Genomic DNA, 21,327 nt, shown 5'->3' with positions numbered 1-21,327 from the left:
TTTTAAATTCTGCTCATCTTTTAATTTAATACTATGAACTTCTCTTATCATTTATATAAAATTTTAAAAAAGACAGTAACCTGAATGTTTTCATTATAAATCATTCAAGTATATAAATGACACCTCGTAAACATTTTTTCTTGTCATGCAAAAGTATGTATTTGTTAGAGAAGAGCATATTTCTTTGTACAAAAATTACTTTTAATTATAATAAAGCCTAATCTTATTAATGTAATTGTATTTTTAAATTGGAGCTCAATCTGTTGTGAGCAATCAGCCAGCCTGCTTGGCAGATAGCTGTAGACATATAATCCACATGTTCATGAGAGATATCCTTTGTCATGTCTCTACAAAGATACCCCACTTCATTTTTCTATTTAAAGTATATAAAGTATATATTTTAAAGTATATATAAAGTATATATTTTATAAGTATATAAAATATTGCTCTAAGTTGCTCTACTTTTTTTAACCAGTACAAAACAAGTACAAAATTTTCTGGACTAAAGCTGAGAAAAGAGAAAAATTATTTCCAAGAGTTTCAATTTTAAAGTGTCAGATTTCATGGGGAAAAAGAACTGTAAAAATTTCAAAAAGTACTTTCATTATTAATTCTAAGGGAATAATTACATCTTATAAGGAATTTTCATTGAAATGTTGATATTTCTTTGTGGAAGCTCAAAATTTTGTTTATGGATGTCTATTTATTTATTTATTTGAATAATTTATATATGAAGTGATTTTATAGATCACTTCAGTTAGAAACATTTAACATATTATAGCAGACTCCTAGCTAAACCTACAGAGTATACCAAATGGATTGTACTCATTGATCCTAGTCTCATCAGATGATATTCACAATAGCAATCCTTTTTTTATGCATATTAGACCTCAGACCTGAAACCTGAATAAAATGGCCCCAGATAATCAGCTTTTCCAGATCCGAAGCCTCAATAATCTTCCTCTAAAAGGGGAGGTTGCATTGTGTATTACTGTCTAAAATGTCCAGACTGAGCAGTAACTTCTTGCAGAGGAGGTGCCCTTCAAGGAAGATGCTATCCCTCTTCACTCACAACAGGATAAATTTACAACTACTCTAATCCAGGCACTACTCATTTCCTGGGGTTTTCACCACCCAAAAGTGACAGAAATTTAGACTCCATGTGGAAGAACTGATGCTGCAGAAAAACGTATTCACTTCTTTTGTGCCACATGATCAATCTGGTATAACAATAACAACAACAACAACAGAGTTCGGCTTCCGGTATGGCTCCGCTTCGTGGAGAAGCAGCTATGATTTAGCTGCTAACTCCCTAGTCAGTAGAGCTGTCAGGACATCGTAAATCTGGGTCCGACAGCTTGGAATTCTCTCCTTCGGGCAAAGAAGGAAAGATGAGTATTCAGGTTGAAGTTGAGACACCCTAATAAGCTTCTAAGGCTTATGGGGAGTTCTCCTTCCATAGCCTGATAAGCTCCTGGCTGGGCAAGGCTTCTGCCTTTATGGCGGACAAACGAAGCGTCCAATTTCCACGGCTGGAGTTGATTTATGATGGACTGTAACGTGGACGGAGCAAAAACTGGAGTTTTAACACTTGTTTGTAAGAAGACTGCAAGCCCCTGAGGATATATTTGCTGCGAAGATAGGAGAGAAGAAAGCAAATGGCGGTTTTGTGGAATGTGTGTACTGAAAACGAAAGTAGAAATGCTTACTAATAGCTAGTGTTGAAATAGAAGATATATAGGAAGATACTGACTAAATGGAAGAAACGAGAATCTTATGATTTATATTTTTTCTTCTTCTTTGGGATTATAGTGATTTAGAAGAAAAGTTTTTTGAATTTTTCTTTTTTAATTTTTTTTTCTTTTTCTTGGTCCATTATTAAGCTCTATTTTTTTTTTTAAAAAAAATGGCTTTCAAGCAAATAGTGCCAAAAGTCATTAAAAACTTTGAAATTTCCTCAGCTCAGATTCAAAAATTAAAAGAAGAAATTAAAAAGGAATTAAGAAATTCTTTACAGGAGTTTTTGGAGAGTCATTTTTTAGAAATAGATCAAAAATTTGATGAAATAGAGAAAGAGATGTTGGATTTTAAGGAAGTGGTGGAAGAGCAGAAGAGGGAAATGAAAATGGTAAAGGATGCAATTGCGCAAATATTGAGCTCTTGTATTCAGATGGAGGATGATCTTGCAGAAATTAATAAAGCTAATTTAGAATTGCAAAGGAAAATAGAAGAAATTCAAAAAAATCAAAATAATTGGAATTTAGATAATAAGATGGAAGATATACAGGCAAAGGTAGATAGGGCAGATGAAGAAAGAGTAATATTACAATATAGATTAATGGAATATGCTATAAGGGTGAGGGGGTTGAAACAAAATAGGAAGGAAAATTTAAAGGAGATTTTTACGCAAGTCTTTGTTCAGATAAAGGGTGTGGAGCCAGAAGATTTTGAGACTAATATTGAAAGAATTTATCGTGTTAATTCTTGGTGGGCAAGACAAAATAGAGTACCGAGGGATGTGGTTATTTATTTTACAACTAAAAAGGTTAAGTATGAAATTTTGCAAGCCTTTTATAAAAATAAATTTCAAATATTGGGACAAGATATAAAAATGATGAAGGAAATTCCTCCTAAAATGTTAAGAAAGAGAAGAGAATTTGCTTTTTTAGTGGATGAGTTTAAGAAACATCAGATATACTTTAGATGGGAAGTCCCAATTGGTTTGTCAGTGAATTTTAGAGGCAGAAAGTATTTTCTTAATTCAGTTATGAGAGCGAGACATTTTTATATTAATGTTTTAAAGAGTGGGAATCCTTTGTTGTTAGATGCTAAGTTAATTGGTTTGGAAATGATGGAAAATAGAATGGGAGAGGGGAGGAATGTTTAAGATGTGAATATGATGATTATGGTTAATTTTTGGAATTGATTTGTTTAGGATATAAATTATAGGATTTTTATTTGCTATTTGTATGGTATAAATCTATGGAATGATATTATTCAATTGTGAAGGATGGAAAGTGAAATTTATGAATTTAGATAATGTGGATGTAATGATTTTAATTGCTTACTGTTATATTGTGGATGTAGTTTAAATGATTATTTGTTTTAAATGATACGTTTATAGATAGTAAAAGTTATGAAGTTAAGCTGGAAATATTATATTTGAGAGATTTTATTCGAAATGATATTTGATTGTTGGAGTAGTATTGGAAGATTGGATATTAAATCTTATGACAAATGAAGAAATATATAAGTGATGAAAATTTGAATTTGAGAAGTTGGATTGTAAATTAAGAAATGGACTTATGAAATTTGAAGGAATATACAAGTGGGTGAAAAAAAAATTGAACTTTAGAAGATGGACTAATTTTTAAAATGGTCTGTAAGAAGAATGGACATTAAATGTTATGGCAATTGAAGAAATATATAAGTGATAAAAAGTTGAGTTCGAGAAGATGGACTGTAATTTGAGAAATGGACTTATGAAATTTGAAGGAATATACAAGTGGGAAAAAAATTGAATTTGAGAAGATGGATTAATTTTAAAAATGGACTGTAAGAAGAAGTAATATGTGAAGTTGGTATTGCTTCTTTTCTTTTCTTTTTTTTATTATTCTTTCCTATCTTTTTATTTTTATTGTGAGGGGATCTAAAGTTTTAAATTTTTAAAGGTGGGAGGTTATGTATATTTTGTATACTTTAGTTTGTGATTGTTGGTCATAATACCCGGTATTTGCTCTGGGAAGTCTGGGGGCGGGGGGAAGGGGGAGGAGGGGGGGAAGGGGGGGAAATGATACATGGATTGATTATTAATGTACAGTAATTTTTGAAGATATGAAATTAAAATTTTTTAAATGATATTGGGGATGCTCGACTGCCATTTTAGGAAGAAAAGGAGAGAGGAGTAGAAGGAGGGAAGAAAGTAGGTAGGAAAGAGTAGAGAAGGAGGAGGGGAATAAGAAAGTTAGATAGGGTGGAAGAAGGGAGGAGTGGAGAAGGAGGAGAGGAAGTAGTAAAGTGAAGGAGATGAAGGATGGGAAAGTAGTAGAGGGTAGAGAGGGAGGTTGTGAAGAAAGGAAGTGGCAATCGGGCAGGCGTGAATCAGTAATAAATAAAAATTAATGATTAATGATGGATAATAGTTTGTACATAAATATGATATTGGAAAATGGAAATAAAAATTATTTATAAAAAAAAAAAACAGAGTTGGAAGGGACCTTGGAGTCCTTATGGTCCAACCCCCTGCCCAGGCAGGAAACCCTACACCATCTCAGACAGATGGTTATCCAACATTTTCTTAAAAATTTCCAGTGTTGGAGCATTTACAACTTCTGCAGGCAAGTTGTTCTACTTATTGATTGTTCTAACTGTCAGGAAATTTCTCCTTAGTTCTAAGTTGCTTCTTTCCTTGATCAGTTTCCACCCATTGCTTTTTGTTCTACCCTCAGGTGCTTTGGAGAACAGCCCGACTCCCTCTTCTTTGCAGGAACCCCTGAGATATTGGAACACTGCTATCATGTCTCCCCTAGTCCTTCTTTTTATTAAACTAGACATACCCAGTTCCTGCAACCGTTCTTCATATGTTCTAGCCTCCAGTCCCCTAATCATCTTTGTTGCTCTTCTCTGCACTTTTTCTAGAGTCTCAGCATCTTTTTTACATCGCAGCGACCAAAATTGAATGCAGTATTCCAAGTGCGGCCTTACCAAGGCATTATAAAGTGGCACTAACACTTCACGTGATCTTGATTCTAACCCTCTGTTTATGCAGCCCAGAACTGTGTTGGTTTTTTTAGCAGCAGCTGCACACTGCTGGTTCATATCTAAATGGTTGTCCACTAGGACTCCAAGATCCCTCTCACAGCTATTGAGCAAGGTACCATATATACGGTACCTGTGCATTTTGTTTTGTTTTGTTGCCTAAATGTAGAACCTTACTTTTTTCACTGTTGAATTTCATTTTGTTAGATAGCGCCCAATGTTCAAGTCTGTCAAGATCCTTCTGTAACTTGAGCCTATCTTCTGGAGGGTTGGCTATTCCTGCCAGCTTGGTGTCATCTGCAAATTTGATGAGTTCCCCATCTATCCCCTTGTCCAAGTCATTGATGAAGATGTTGAAGAGTACTGGGCCTAAAATAAAGCCTTGGGGTACTCCATTGCATACTTCCCTCCATGTGGATGTAATTCCATTGAGGACTACACGTTGAGTGCGGTTGGTCAGCCAGTTACAAATCCATCTGGTGGTGATGCTGTCTAACCCACACTTTTCCTACTTTACCTAGTAGTAGGTTATGGGCTACTTTATCAAATGCTTTACTGAAGTCCAAGTAAATTATATCGACAGCATTCCTCTGGTCTACTAATTTTGTCACTTTGTCAAAGAATGCAATTAGATTAGTCAGGCATCATCTGTTTTTGACAAACCCATGTTGGCTTTTGGTTATTACTTGGTTTGCTTCTAGGTGTTTGGTGATTCGTTGCTTGATTATCTTTTCCAGACTCTTTCCCGGTATTGAGGTCAGGCTGATAGTTCTGTAGTTTCCTGGATCTGTTTTTTTTCCTTTTTTGAAGATGGGAACTACATCAGCTCTTTTCCAGTCCTCTGGCAGCTCCCCTGAGCTCCAGGATCTTTGAAAGATATAGTTCAGTGGTTCTGAGATCTCGTCTCCCAGTTCCTTCAGAACCTTGGGGTGTAATCCATCCAATCCTGGTGATTTGAAGTCGTCTAGGGTAGACAGATGTTCACTTACCATTTTCTTCCCTATTTTAACGTGTGTTCCTAATCTGTTTTTTGTGATGCTATTTTTGATAGGTTGGATTGTTTTTTCCTTTTGTGTAAAGACAGATGCAAAATATGAGTTAAGTAGATCTGCTTTCTCCCTGTTGCTTGTCACCTTCTTGCCACTTCCTCCCAGCAATGGGCCAATTGTTTCCTTGACTTTTTTCTTGTTTTTAACATGTTGGAAGAAGCTTTTTTTATTATTTTTACTTTTGTCGCTAGCCTTTGTTCGTTGTGAGCCTTAGCTTTCCTCACTTCATCTTTACAGGCTCCACTACACGCTGGCCTTTACCTTTTTGTTCCTTATATACTGGTAAAACTTCTGAAGAGATAAGCCTACAACCTATACTATTAAGTTCATACCCCAAGCTCTGGAAATCATTCTGCACAGAGAGTATATCCTTTTGGGACAGATCATTTGTGCCAAGATGTATAACATCAACATCAGAATCCTTACTGGCATTCTTGACTATCTTAAGAATATGCCTCTTGTCTCTGCTGGCAGTAGCACCAGGTAGACACATGACCTCTTTCAAAACCTCCATATCCTTTCCTAAATTTACATCCCTTACAATTGAATCACCAATCAGAAGGTGGCTTCTCTTTTTGGATACCGTGCTCTTCTTGTGTGACCGATCTGTAATACCTGATTCAGACTTTTCCAAAGTAAGTTCTTCATCTCAGACCATAATCCCCTGATTGTTTGAGTTATCAGTATCACAACTACCTTGGTCTGTCACTTTAGTGTCCCTATTAAGGTCAGCAAGGGCACTATATCTATTATACTGGGACATTACAAAAGCTTTGTGTTTATGGTTCACAGCTGTCACCCTGCCAGATCCCACGGTTGTCCATACTGCCCTTCTCCTGCAGGATCTTTGTAGTAGAGGGGACTGATGGCACGGCAGCTGGAATGGCTGAATTGGGCACCTAATTTCTGCTTGGAGAGCAAAGATTAGAGATTCTAGATAGGTAATCTGTCCACATAGACTGCTAATTTTTTTACAAAGGGGACAGTACCCAAATTTGAAAAGAGTACTGCGAAAGACAGCTGCAAAATAAGTTGCACTGAACTAAGCCAGTCATTTTGAAATAGAATAAAATCACAATCTCAAATGGACTAACCCTGAATATATTATTGCTACTTTTGATTTATAGAGATTAGATTAGATTCGCGCGCCATTAGGTGCGCGGGTCGTGAAAATGAGAATGAAATGGAGGCTTTTTTTGTCTGAACTCACTCCCAATCTGTCCTCACAACAGCAGCTCTACCCACGTGCTTTGAAAATGAGAATGAAATGGAGGCTTTTTTGTCTGAACTCACCCCCAATCTGTCCTCACAACAGCAGCTCCACCCACGTGCTTTGAAAATGAGAATGAAATGGAGGCTTTTTTGTCTGAACTCACCCCCAATCTGTCCTCACAACAGCAGCTCCACCCACGTGCTTTGAATATGAGAATGAAATGGAGGCTTTTTTGTCTGAACTCACCCCCAATCTGTCCTCACAACAGCAGCTCCACCCACGTGCTTTGAAAATGAGAATTGAATGGAGGCTTTTTTTGTCTGAACTCACCCCCAATCTGTCCTCACAACAACAGCTCCACCCACGTGCTTTGAAAATGAGAATGAAATAGCACAATTTGGTATATTTACTTCCTTTAATATAAAATAATATTTCTGTATCTAAAATTAGATATTCAAAGTTATCATTATTTTTAAATTTAATGTTGACATCATTTTCTTTCTTGCTATTAGTTTATATTCCAGGGGGAGGCTCTAACTATACCTTGATGCCATGTGAGCAGGAAATTGTACTATGGGGGATTTATCTTTTAATCATCAGAAAAGCAAAATAAGGTATGAGAGCCATATGCTTTTTATATACCAGGATTTAAAAAGTGAATGCCAGGATGGGGCAGCCCCTGAAAATTAGGTGAGGCAGCAGGAATTACCAAATCACTATTCCAAAGCAGAAAGTAGGGCCAAGATATGAAGACTCAAATAATTTCTTGGAGGTGAGGTTTGCAACCTTCACCAATCCATTCCATGGGCTATCTGATATTAACTATTTTCATGAAATAACAATAAATGAAACAGATCTGATTTTCCAATTTCAGATAGCAAAACATTTACCATCTAAAAGTTTCCCCATGTTGTCAAAATCTGTTGCTGAAGTCTGACGTTTAATTAGCATGCACAATTTGCCATCAAAGACAATATTGCATTCAAAGGTATACCTATAGCTATATTCAGGGTGAAGCGTGCTAACACTATTTCTGGGAAAGTCAAAAATAAGCCAAATAATATCTATCCCCTTCCCCTGATGTTAGTTTACTCACCTTAAACAACTCGAAAAGCATATGAAACAAATGTGAGGGTACATAGACAACCTGAATGGGCCTGCCTGGTGCTTTAGCTGGAAAGCAAATAAAACTTTTAATTGAGAATTAAAGTTAAAGTTAACACAAACAACTGTAAATTTTCTGATTTATATTATTTACTAGAAATATACAACTACTAAAAAATAAATTAGCACTTTAAAGAAGGTTATAATACTAGGAAATATTCAAGAAAAGAGAAATGGACAACCTGCAGCAAGGGAATGGATTTAATTACAGAAGTAATGGCTGCACCATCATAGGAACTGAAGAACCAAGCTGAGGACATGATTCTCCTGGAGAAAATGTATGTGGCTGCTAAGTTGTTACCAACTGGATGACACATAAGGGGGGGGCCTTCTCTGTGGGGGCTCCTGCCCTCTGGAATGAGCTGCCTCCAGGGCTTCGTCAACTCCCCGACCTCCGGACCTTCCGCAGCGAGCTGAAGATGCTTGTTTCAGCGCGCAGGGTTAGCTTAAAAGTAGTTTTTAAATGGGGTTTTTTAAATGGGGTTTTTAACTTTATTCTAATTTTTAGGCCATATATTGAATTAGTTTTTTATACTGTTTTTAACTTGTGTTATATGTATTTTTTGTATTTTTATTGGCTGTGAACTGCCCTGAGTCCTTCAGGAGAAGGGCGGTATACAAATCTAATAAATAAATAATAAATAAATAAATAAGCAAGCAATCAAATCAAATCCAAAAGAGAGGAATGGAAAGAAAAGTATTTTCTACACCACAGAAAACTCTGACACAATTCTCAGCTAAAAATAAATTCAGCAATTAGTGTTCATTTAAATAACAATTTTTGCAATCTATACATTGACAAATATTTAATATTAAAAAGCAATCATATCTGTCTCTGTACCATTAAATTCTTCAATTTCCAAATCAGGTGCTACTTGATAATACTGGTCACACAACATCTTGGCAGTTGCAAAGGCATCTGTTAGGAAAGAGTAACAATATATATCATGTGATTGTGAGTAGATAATAGTATATTATATACTGCAAAATTTAGAATCTGCAAGTTATTCTCTTCTTTAAACAAAACCTGTAAGATTCCAAATAATGTGAGATTTGTAACTGAATCTCCTAATATCTTTACTTTAAATCTGCTAAGGGAGAAGCTAGTCATACATACATGAGTGAATGAATGACTGGAATTCCTTTTTGATTCCAATTTTTAATGCTGATTTTAAAACTGCATTTGTTTTATGTCTCATTAATAACAACAACAACAACAACAACCATTATAATAATAAAAACTATTTAAAAATATCTGTGTCAGACAAGAAAGCAAAACTTTTGTCACGTTCAAAAAATTTAACATACAGTATTACTCACATTTACCTGAAGACTAAATTCTATTAAAAACAATGGGAACAATTCTTTATTAGGCATACAGTATGTAAGATTGTACAGCCCAATTTAAGAACCAAAAATGCATGTTAATAAAAGCTTCAAATTTCAAAGCTATTCCTGCATCTTTCATGAAAGTTACCTGTGTTTCTCTGAAAATAAGACCTACTCCAAAAATAAGCCGTAGCCTGGGCGAATGGACGTGGCCAGTACAAGGGGAAGAGAATGGGGGTGGGGGGACAGTGTTTGGAAGCAGCTGCAGCCTGCTGGCCCCATGGTGCAGCCTGAGAGTCTGAGAGCGGAGGCAGAGAGCGGAGTCTCTGAGAGCGGAGGCAGAGGGGGGAGACAGGTGATCCGGACGTCTTGTGCAGCTGCTTGGCTCACGGGAGGCTCATAGGAGGATTGCATGGCAGCACCAGCAGCAGGCAGAGGCACTGGGGTGGGGGGTGGAGGCAGGCGATCCCGCTGCCCTGTGTGGGTGGCTGCCCTGGTGCGGGTGCGGGCAAGCCGAGACACGGTGGGCTGGAGTAGGTGGTGCACTGGGATCGCCTGCCTACCCTCCCCTATGCCTCTGCCTCCACCTGGCTCCACTGTGCACTTTTCACCCAGAGGGAAACTGGAAGCTTTGACTGCTTGCAAATGGGGCACTTTGAAACAGAGCTAATCGCTCCATTTCAAAGTGCCCCATTTGCAAGCAGTCAAAGTTTCCAGTCTCCCTCATTTCTCCATCCGGGTGAAAAGTGCATCTGCCCTGGGAAGCCCTGTAAGCTATTGGCCGTGGGGAAGCAGATGGTGGGAGGGAGCAGATGGCTGGCGGCAAAATAAGACATCTTCCATAAATAAGACCTAATGGGTCTTTTGGTGTGTGTGTCTTATTTTCGAGGAAACACAGGTATCTTAAAAATTGTAGACAAAGGAATTATTGACATCTCACTCATAATGAAGATATACAATACAGCCCAAGGGAATAGTTATTTCAATAATCATATGCTATTATGGATTTTCCAGTGCAGCTTCATAGTTGACAAACCTATTTGAACAAGGAAATGGTGTTTAAACCGATTAATTTATTTCCAATATTCAATGAATGTAACAAGCACAAAAATGTAAACGATAGGTCTCTAGATCCTACCAATGTATTTCATTGGGGCATTAAAAATATTGAAATATTTTAATGAGTACTTTTACTACTATATTTTACTAAGAATATACACTTGATTATATTAAGTATGCTGCACCTCCATCTAGTGACAAAAGTCAGCTCACTCCTGAATCAATTTTCTGCATAATCTAGCTAAGCAATGTTTTTATTTATTTAAACTGAGGAAGCTATTGCTTCATCTCCAGTATACCGGGAACACAAATAAATGCCATCACAAAAAAAAATACAACTTGCAATTATTTTATATAATAGAAACAAGCGTAATGCAAAGGGTAACGTGGTGTTAGCCGTGGTGGCGCAGTGGTTAGAATGCATTATTGCAGGCTAATTTTGTTGACTGCCGGGGGTTTGATCCTGACCATCTCAAAGTTGACTCAGTTAGGAGTGGCCAGCATTGGGCAAGACAGCAGATCCTGGTGCTCCGGAGAAAACACCGATATCCCAGCCGTTTGGGGGTCCTCTATGTACCATTGCTGTCTTGTAGAGACAGCGAAGAAGGGAGGCACAGACCGGTGCGAACACGGAAGTGGCAAATTCCCTGGAGCGCCAGCATTAGCTTTCAACTCAACGGCACGGGAAGACAGCCATTAGGAGCTGTCAAAAGCTGGGGCGGCCACACAAAAAGACTTGAGCAGGAGCGGTGATTGAATGGAGTAGTTACCGGGTGAGTGATTGGCCAAATCACAGGTAAGAAGAAAATTTTTCTAAGCTTAAAAGGAGTTTCAACTTGAAATTAGCTACTAATTGGCACATGGAAATATAAAGCGAAGGAAACAAAAAGCAAAGCAGAACTTTGTGATTAAAGCCCTAAAAAGAAAACTTTCCATCTGGATTTAAAACAGGCTTTGGAAGAAATTAAAAATAATAAAAGGAAAAGAAAATTGAAGAAAACATCTTTTGCTAACAAAAGGATTGAGACATGAAGTAATTATCTTTGTGAATTAACAAGTGACATTTTGTTGCCAAGGAACTTGTGAATTGGAGAGAGACATCTGCTGGAGGGAAGAAAGTATCACATCATTTAGACTAACGTGGGAAAGTCAGAAGGAGGTTTGTTTATACAGTTGCAGCGCGATTTTTAAAAAAAGGGAGTAGAATCAACAAAGACTTCAATTGGAACACTTTAAAGGAACATCTGAATTGGATATTTTCAGGAAACAGAAAAGAAAAACAGGACATTACATGGACTTGAATTTGAACTATATATAAGTTAAAATAACAAATTTGAAAATCTTTTCTCCTTAAATTAAGAATATGGAGAATTGGGAGGATAAGGATGAGGAACTAAGGGAAATGCTTCAAATGGTACGAGAATCTCTTAAGGGAAACATGGAAGCAGAAGAATGGTTAAAATGTAAAAAAATAACTATGAGGAAGAAGCAAGAGGAACAAGAATATAATGCTGAAAAGGAAATAACTGAAGACAATTATATAGATGAAGACAGAAACATAGATGATTACAGTAGGATTGACAGTGAAAAAAAATGGATAGGGGAAAGTATATTTTAAAAAAGAAGAGAAAAGAAGGCAATGGGAAAAAATTGAGGGGGAAAATTAAGTGTGAAAAAAATAAATGATTACACTGGGATTAACAGTGACAGAGTTAAATTAGATAGGGGAGAGTATCTCTCAAGGAAGAAGAGAAGAGGAGGAAATGGGGAAAGATTGAGGGGAAAATCAAAAGAGTAAAAAGTAGAGAGGATGTGGAAAGGAAGATATAAGAAAGAGAAGAAAAAGAAGATAAGAGATTGGGAGAAAGGAAGGAAAATATTTAAAAAATGGAAGTTTGGAGAGTTTGGAGGAAAATGGTTAAAAGGGGGGAAAATGAAATTAAAATAGATACAGAAAGTGTATGGAAGAAGTAAATTAGAAGAAATATATAGATTGTTGTAAATGTGAAAGATACAATGGGATATATGTTCTATTGTTTGAGGATACATGGAATTGGAAAGAATTATAGTGGATGGTAAAGAAATAAATTTTAAATATAGAAAATAAAGAAATTAATTGACATCAAGATATAAAATTGAAAAGAAGTAAAAAAGGAAGAAATATATTAAGAGAAATATTCCAGCAGATAAAATGTGAAAGATAAAATGGTTTATAGGCGAAAATAATTGAAAATGAGATGTAAAATGGAATAAAATTGAAATGTTAGTAAATGATGCATCTTAATGTAAGAGAAAAATAATTATTGTTGAACTGGAAATAAGAATTTAAAGAAAACAAGAGATGGAAGGTTGTAATTACTAAAGGGTGGTAAAGCAAAGATAGAACAAGATGAAAATATTAATAATTAAAATATATGAGGGGAATTCTGAGAAATAGACTCAATAAATGGGAAAATCGGGATTGTCTGGACACCATAGTGGAAAAATCAAAATGAATACAGCAAAGGAGAGAGATAAGAAGGAGGAGAGAGATAAGAGACGGAGAAGGAGAGAGAGAGAAAGAAGAAAGGGAGAGGAGAGGAAGAAAGGGAGGGGAAATAAGAGTAGGAGAGAAGGTTAGAGTGAAAGGGAGAATGGAGGAGGGGGAAAGGAAGGGGATGTAGAGAAGGAATAGGAGAGGAGAGAAGAAAGTAGGAAGGTTAAAAGAAGGCAGGGAGAGGATAAGAAAGGGAAGAAAGATTGTTGTAAAATGGAAAAGATGAAATGGAAGCAAGACAATCTTGAACACGTTTGAATACATTAGGATAAAAATTGAATCCGCTAAAAACAATAAAAAGAAAGATATGTTAGTTAAAATGCAGAAATTTGAACTTGAGGGCGAAAGAAGATGTGGTTTATATAAATGAGCATAGAAGTATTAAGATTGTGATTAAAACATGGTAAAAGAATATTTTGGCAGAAATTGTAACTGAGTAAAATATATTTGGATATTTTAAGTTAAGGTGTATAAGATATGATATGGTCAATACTCTGTTCATAAACAATGTGTGTGTGTGTGTAAGGGGGAGAATCAATAAAAATTGATTAAAAAAAAAAGTTAACTCAGCCTTCTATCCTTCCAAGATCAAGATTGTTGAGGGCAATATGCTAACTCTGTAAAACCACTTAGAGAGGGCTGTAAAACACTATGGAACAGTATATAATTCTTACTGCTATTGTTATGTGAAATAAACACATTAAGAATTACAAAGAATTCTGAAGACAGAAAATTAGGAATAATATAATCTCATCAACTATGAGACATTAATGGAAAAAGGTGGTGGATCAAATCCAAAGTGATGATTAATTACAAACAGGGCAAAAATACCTATAACTCAGTGCAAAACATAGCAAAGTTAAAGACAGACATGATATTGCTTCTGAAGCTACTTTACTTGTGTCGGTTTAATCGTTCAAATTTAATCTGAAGTGGGTATGGAAATTTTGGGCTGAAAGAAAATGACTGATTTTTAACTATGGTTAACAATAATGCAAAGATCAAGCAAGCAAGCAAGCAAGAAACAAATCTGTTTTGATGAAAACTAATATAGCTACTGACTTTATAATCAGAAACAGATGCAATCCACATTTGAAATGCAAAGCAAAATTATTTTTACTTTTACCTTCTACTACATCAGCCACATTACAAGTAGGATCAATGCTCCCAATATGTTTTGGATGAGCAGGATTGGTGACTCCGCCAAAAAGCAGCGCTATGAAGATAAAAAGACAGAATTGAAATACTATTATTTTTTAAAGAATAAAAAATTATAGGTTCCTATTCCATGCAAAGGAAAAACAAACCTTGTTAAAATCCATCATGAAGTAAATATTACCATTAATAAAGTATTAATATTAAAAAATGTGTTTCCAATGATTGCGGAGAAATCCTTGTACAGACAAAATGTACGCTGGTAACAACTACTATGCTTAATACCCACTCTAAGCCATGGGCTCTTCTCATTTTGTCAGCTATACCAGGAGAGATTACTGGTGTTTTTTATCAGGGCAACCTGGTCTCCCAAATATGGGACAGCGAATACTGCTTCTGCTTTTGCCTTTCAGCCCCAATCCAGGAGCCTTCGCAGGCAGTTTTTGTGTTAAATTTGTATTTACTGACACAGAAATAAAGGGAGACTAGTATAGATCTATTTCAAGTTGTTTAGCTCTCAATCAGCCATACTCTTCTGGGATTCAAACTTACATATTAGGTAGATATATTAACCTCTAAGCTGATCAGCTATACTGCAGGGAGATTGAAATAGATCTATACCAATATAAATTTAACACAAAAATAATTTGTTGCGAAAATGACTGTCTTCGAAGGCTCCTAGATTGGGACTGAAAAGCAAAAGCGGAAGCACTATGTTCTGTCCCATATTTGGGTACACCAGGTTGCCCTGATAAAAAACACTTACTGGTAATCTCTCCCCTGGTATAATTGACAAAGTGAGGAGAGCCTATGGCTTAGAGTGGGTACTGGTAACCTGTGGTCCCAGAGCCGCATACGGCTCTTTGACCCCTCTCCTGCGGCTCCCTGCCGACCCGGTCGCGTGACATGCTCTCTGCCCCAAGAAGGCGCAAGCCTCTCTGCAGAGCCATGTGGCTGAAGTGCTCGTAGCGTTTTCTCCACACAGCCTGCGACTGGCTGCTTTTTGCAATTCTGTGTCCTTTGTGGGCAGATCAGCACCAGCCGCAATCCCCTTCATGTCAGCTCAGTAAGGAGCGGAATGGGGAGGAGCAGCTGCCGCCGCCGGATGCAGGAAGGGAAGAGCTCCGGCTGTCCCCTGTGCAGTGCGGGAGCTGCCCCCTGCACTGCGCAGTGCACCCCATTACTCACCTTACTGCACAGTGGCGGCAGCAGAAGGAGTCGCCGTCCCTGCCACCGCTATGATCCCGGCCCAGGAGGGTCGGGCACATGTGCACGAAATAAAGAGATAAGAGAGAGAAAAGGGGAGAAAAAGAGAAGCAGAGTCAGCCACAAATGGAGGTGAGGGGCAAAGAGGATGGCCTCTCTCTATGATTTCTACCCATTGTTTGAGATCTGACAGAGTTGGTATTATCTGGTTCCTGTTGCTTCAGCAACACAACTAGTAGAACTCAGAAAGCAGTATTTATTTATTTAACAAAGGAAGGGAGGGAGGGAGAGGGGAGAGAAAAAGAAGGGAGGAAGGGAGAGAATGGGAGAAGGGAGGGAGAGAGGGAGGGAGGGAGGGAGAGGAAGGGAGGAAGAGAGAGAAAAGAGAGGGAGGAAGAAGGAAGGAGAGAAAGAGAAGGGAGGGAGGAGGAAGGAGAGAAAGGGAGGGAGGGAGGAAGGAAAGAAGGGAGAAATGAGAAAATGATGGAGGGAGAGAATGAGAAAGAAAAAGGAGAGAAACAATTGAGAGAGAAGGGGGAGAGAGAGGGAGAAATGAGAGACAGCTGGAAGGAAAGAATTAGAAAGAGGGAAAAGAGGGAAACAAATGGGAGAGGGAGAGAAAGAGAAAGAGAGATGAGAGAGAGATGAGGGAGAGGGAGAGAGGGAGAAAGAGAGAGATGAGAGAGAGAAAGAGAAAGAGACAGATATACCTGTTTCCCATAGAAAACATTGGGAGCCACAAAACCTGGTAGGTGTGGCGAGGGGGGTCATGTGACTGGGTGGGAGTGAGTGATGTCAAATTGGCCACACCCACCCAGGTTTTGTGGCTCCCTATGTTTTGTTTTCTGTGGAAAATGGGTCCAAATGACTCTTTGAGTGTTTAAGGTTGCAGACCCCTGGTTTAGAGGTTAATACATCTACCTAATACATAAGTAGCCCAGGTTCAAATCCCAAAAGGTATGGCTAGCTGACAAAAGCTAAATAGCTTGAAATAGATTCATACCACTCTCCCTTTATTTCTTTTTCGGTAAATATAAATTTAACTACCATGCTTCTTTCTTCAGTAGTACTACTTAGACTTTTAATTCCTGCATACAATGCACTACAATACAGATTGCAGGTTGTACTGAGTAGATCCCCCTTACTCAATCTTTTAAACATGTGATGAACAATCATATGAAATGTGCCTATGCTCCTCAAAAATATTCACAATCTCTTTTTTTTTGAGATTTAGCATAAGGAAAGACTTAGAGAAAGCTTCTGTGGATCTTGTTTCTTAGTAGACCTGTACAGAATTGTAATCTATACAGTGCTCAAGACAGCTTGAAAATTTTTAAAAGAATTAAATAATCGTATCAATAAAACTAGAGAAACATGTACTAAATGTAATGTACTAAACAGAGTACATAATTACAATAAATGCACACCTTTTTAAAGTTGTATCTGTTACCTATGATTGTGATTTAATGCATACAGGTAGTCAATCTTAAATCTGAAAAAATTAAGATTGGCTTTATGCAAATTTAATGAAAAATTCTGAAATCATTATTTTATGTCAAGCAGCACTAGTCTCTCATAGCTTTGCCAATGCTGTATTTTATTAAATACAATTTAACCCTTATATTTCTGTTTTTAAAATAAAATGGTCCTACAGAACATCTTAATAAACAGCCTTCAGATCAAATCTACTTAAACTCATAAAACTGATATAGTTATGACCTACTTAATTTCCACTTGGGAGGGTAAGACAACCTACAATTACCTGCATAACATACATACATACCGATCACGCTATTCCCTTTGGGGGGTAAGCAAGAGTACAGAAAAAAAGAGTAAGAAATAGTAAGACAAAGAAATTAAAGTATGAGAAAAGGAAACAGCTTTCTCCTCAGTTATATACAAGATCACACACTGCCTCTTTGTTCAATTTTTTTCTTCTCTCCACACCACTATCTCCATATGAATCCTTCATAGAGGCAATAAAATTATGTCCTCTAGCTAACGTACACTCCAAATCATTCAAATTTTCAGCCAAATAATAGCATCATCCACATATACTTCTAATATCACCCCAAGCGTCCTTATTCATTTATACGTAAACATGGGGATACCACCAATCCTTGTCTTATTTTCTGCAGAATGTTGACCATTCCATTTATTTTTATGTGTTTTATTCCACCATCACTCTTATTGCTTTCAGCAACCAACTTTCAAATTCATATTTATTCCATAAATCAAAAATAATTTATCAAATGCTTTCTCTAAGTAAACAAATATACGGTAAACTATATACTTATCTACTATATGCTGGCAGAAAATATTATAATTTGCCAAAAACAAAAGTTGATCTGTATGGTCCCTGTCCAGAATAATGCTACACTTCACATAGTCCATGGCTCAGGTTGGGCAGTTTTGGAAAGTTGGGCTGGAAATCTAAATGTATTCACTTAAAGCTATTTATTACTGCTAACTACTGCTCATGATGCTAATTGTATTAAGATTATTAAGCTGTCTACTGAAAAATTTCAACTCAGGTGGGCTCAGTATCATTAAATTCAGTGGCACTTATTTCAGAATGTGCATGTATGAATTCACATTGCCCAATTCAAACATTTCCTGATCCATACTTGGAACTGCGGAGAGGGCAGCTTTATTTATTTATGCTATTAAGGATAAATTATTTATTCATTTAGTCAACCTATGATGGATAGGACACATATGTACACACACACAAAGTATGCTCAGAAATGTTAATTCAGAATATACAAACCCAAACATACATGTGTGTTCTTTAGAAATACAAACAATTAAAACATTCAGTATCTATATCCAAAATTATTTTTTTTACAAATGAGAATCAATGCTTAGAAAAAGAATTATTAATAAAATGAATAACATATCCAATTCTGATAGAAGAGAATATCTGTAGTTCAGGCTTGAAAATGCATCCCAATATTACCATTTTTTCATTTAAAAAAATTCAACCAAAGCAATCTCCCACATTCTAAAATATCAATTAAAGATTTAAATTTGGCTACTTGAACCATTAAGGTAGCAGCTAACAGTAAAAAACTAAATTAGTTTTTTTTTTATTCAAAAAGTTTTACAGAAAATTCCCTTTCCCCATCTCCCTCCCCTCCCTTCACAACCCCTCCCCCGACTTCCTGGAACGAGCACAAGGTATGTTAAAAATAAAACAAACATATGCTAAAAAATTTTCGTCCCAACTTAATTATACCCCTACAATCATCAATTCCTAACTTCCCCCGAAAACAATCAAAAATAATACATCATAATCATTCAAAAACAGTCTGATAACTCTTAGTCTGATATCTACTTTGAATATAGTCAATCCATTTTTTCCATTCCTTTAAGTATCTTTCTTGCATATTGTCTTTCAAAAAGGCTGATATCTTCGCCATCTCAGCCAAATTGGCAACTTTCAATATCCATTCTTCTATTGTAGGTACTTCTTTTTTCTTCCAGTATTGTCCTATTAGTAATCTTGCTGCTGTTATTAGATTTAAAATCAATTTAGTCTCAATTACTGTACAGTCCGTAATAATTCCCAACAAAAAAATTGCAGGAACTTTATCTTCTTTTTCAAAACATTTTGTAAAATCCACCAAATTTTTATCCAAAAGGCCTTTATATCCTTACAAGTCCACCAAATATGAAAATATGTAGCATCATCACAATTACATCTCCAACATTTTGCTTGCATATCTGGGTACATACACGATAATTTCTTAGGATCTAAGTGCCATCTATAAAACATTTTATAAAAATTTTCCCTCAGATTCTGTGCCTGCGTGAATTTAACATTTCTAACCCAAATTTTTTCCCAAGTTTCCAATAATATTGGCTCCTGAAAATTTTGTGCCCACTTTATCATACAGTCCTTTACCAAGTCCCTTTCAGAATCTATTTCAAGTAACACATTATACAATCTCTTTATATGCTCCTGAGACTGATTTCTAATTTGCTTTACCAAATTTCCCTCATTCTGCTCTATACCAATTTTCTGATCTTCCTTCCATCTAGCACGTAGTTGCTCATATTGAAACCAAGTATAATTTTTCCCTTCTTCTTTTAGTACGTGCAGAGATTTTAATTGCAAATTACCTCTTTCAGTATACAAAAGATCTTTATATGTAATCATTTCCTGATTCTGTTCTATATTTATATTCTCTATTGTATGTCTAGGACTTGCCCATATAGGAACCTTATAATTTAGTTTGTAAGAGTATTTTTTCCAAACACGCAGAAGAGCAGATCTTAACACATGATTTTTAAAGGCCTTATCCACTTTTTTGTCATAAATTAAATATGCATGCCATCCATATAGCAAGTCATAACCTTCTATATTCAAAATTCTTTCCTCCGTTAAATTAAACCAATCACTTATTACAGAGAGAGTAGCTGCTTCATAGTATAATTTAAAATTGGGCATTTTTAAACCTCCCCTTTCCCGGGAATCTTGAATTATTTTCATTTTAACCCTAGCTTTTTTACCTTCCCATATAAATTTATTAATTCCCTTCTGCCATTCCTCAAGATTCTTATCTTTCTTAATTATTGGTATCATCTGAAAGAGGAATAAAAATCTAGGTAAAACATTCATTTTAATAGCAGCTATTCTCCCCAGCAAGGATAATTGCAATTTTTTCCAAACAATCAACTCCTTCTGAACTTTTTGCCATAAAACCTCATAGTTATTCTTATACAATTTCACATTTGACGATGTAATATAGACTCCTTATTTAACCTTCTTTACAATTTCAAATCCTGTTATTTCCTCTAATTTTTCTTTCTGTTGTCTGGCCATATTTTTTATTATCACTTTTGTCTTTTTCTGATTTATCTTAAACCCTGAAACCTTCCCATATTGATCAATTATTTCCAACAAAGATTTACTAGAGTTTATAGGGTTTGTTAAAGTAATCACCAGGTCATCTGCAAAAGCTCTCAGCTTATATTCATGTTGTCTAACTTTAATTCCCTCCATCTCCTTTACTTCTCGTATTTTATCCAATAATGGTTCTAGAGTTAGAATAAACAATAATGGTGATAAAGAACATCCCTGTCTTGTTCCTTTCGCAATCTTAAAAGGTTCTGTTAAGCTACCATTAATTATAATCTGTGCTGTTTGCTCTCCATAAATTGCCCTAATTATTCTTATAAAACCATCTCCAAATTGCATCTTTTCTATTAATTTAAATAAAAAATCCCAATGCAATCGATCAAAAGCTTTCTCTGCATCAAGAAAAATAAATGCTGCTGGAATAAAATTTTTCTTTTCTAAATACTCCAGTAAATTAACAATCTGCCTAACATTATTCCTCATCTGTCTCCCTTTTATAAATCCAGATTGATCATTATGAATTCTTTGTTGTAAAACTAACATTAATCTATTTGCTATTATTTTAACAAAAATCTTATAATCATTATAACCTTAGTTTTCTTCACCTTAAAAAGCAAGTCGTTAGAAATTAAAATAAAATCAATACGTGAGAAGGATTGATGCCTATCAGAGAAAAAAGTATAGTCTCTTTCCTCCAAATTCCGCAGTCTCCATACATCTCTCAACTCAAAATCTTCTATCATGTCAAAAAAGGATTTAGGCAGCTTTGCATGTGCAGGTATCTTCTTAGAAAAAGTTCTCTTGTCCTTTCGTGTATCTATTACTCCATTCCAATCTCCCAATATAATACACGATTTATAATCCCATAGAATCAACTTATCATACAACATTCTATAAAATTTTTCTTGTTGCTGATTGGGTGCATATATACCAAACAAAAGGGTCTTTTTTGTTTCTATTGTAAGTTCAATAGCAATATATCTTCCGTGAATAT

General features: G+C 36.0%; 1 protein-coding gene across 5 annotated transcripts in view; it reads right to left on the bottom strand.

Annotated features, from left to right (window-relative positions):
- PDK3 (pyruvate dehydrogenase kinase 3) overlaps window positions 1-21,327 on the bottom strand; it is a 117,122-nt gene that overhangs the window by 23,561 nt on the left and 72,234 nt on the right. For all 5 annotated transcript variants that reach the window (XR_009155420.1, XM_058185943.1, XM_058185946.1 and 2 more), the window contains 3 exons: window positions 14,235-14,324; window positions 9,026-9,103; window positions 8,117-8,193 (listed from right to left, as the gene is read on the bottom strand). Coding sequence is in view for 4 of the 5 variants with exons in the window: in XM_058185943.1 (XP_058041926.1) it covers window positions 8,117-8,193; window positions 9,026-9,103; window positions 14,235-14,324 (245 nt within the window). In the remaining variant the exon portion in view is untranslated. The remainder of the gene's footprint in view (window positions 1-8,116; window positions 8,194-9,025; window positions 9,104-14,234; window positions 14,325-21,327) is intronic.

Source organism: Ahaetulla prasina, chromosome 5 (assembly GCF_028640845.1).
Source record: "Ahaetulla prasina isolate Xishuangbanna chromosome 5, ASM2864084v1, whole genome shotgun sequence".
Taxonomy (NCBI): domain Eukaryota; kingdom Metazoa; phylum Chordata; class Lepidosauria; order Squamata; family Colubridae; genus Ahaetulla; species Ahaetulla prasina.
The sequence above is the reverse complement of the archived record's forward strand: the minus strand, read 5'-3'. Positions and strand labels throughout refer to the sequence as shown.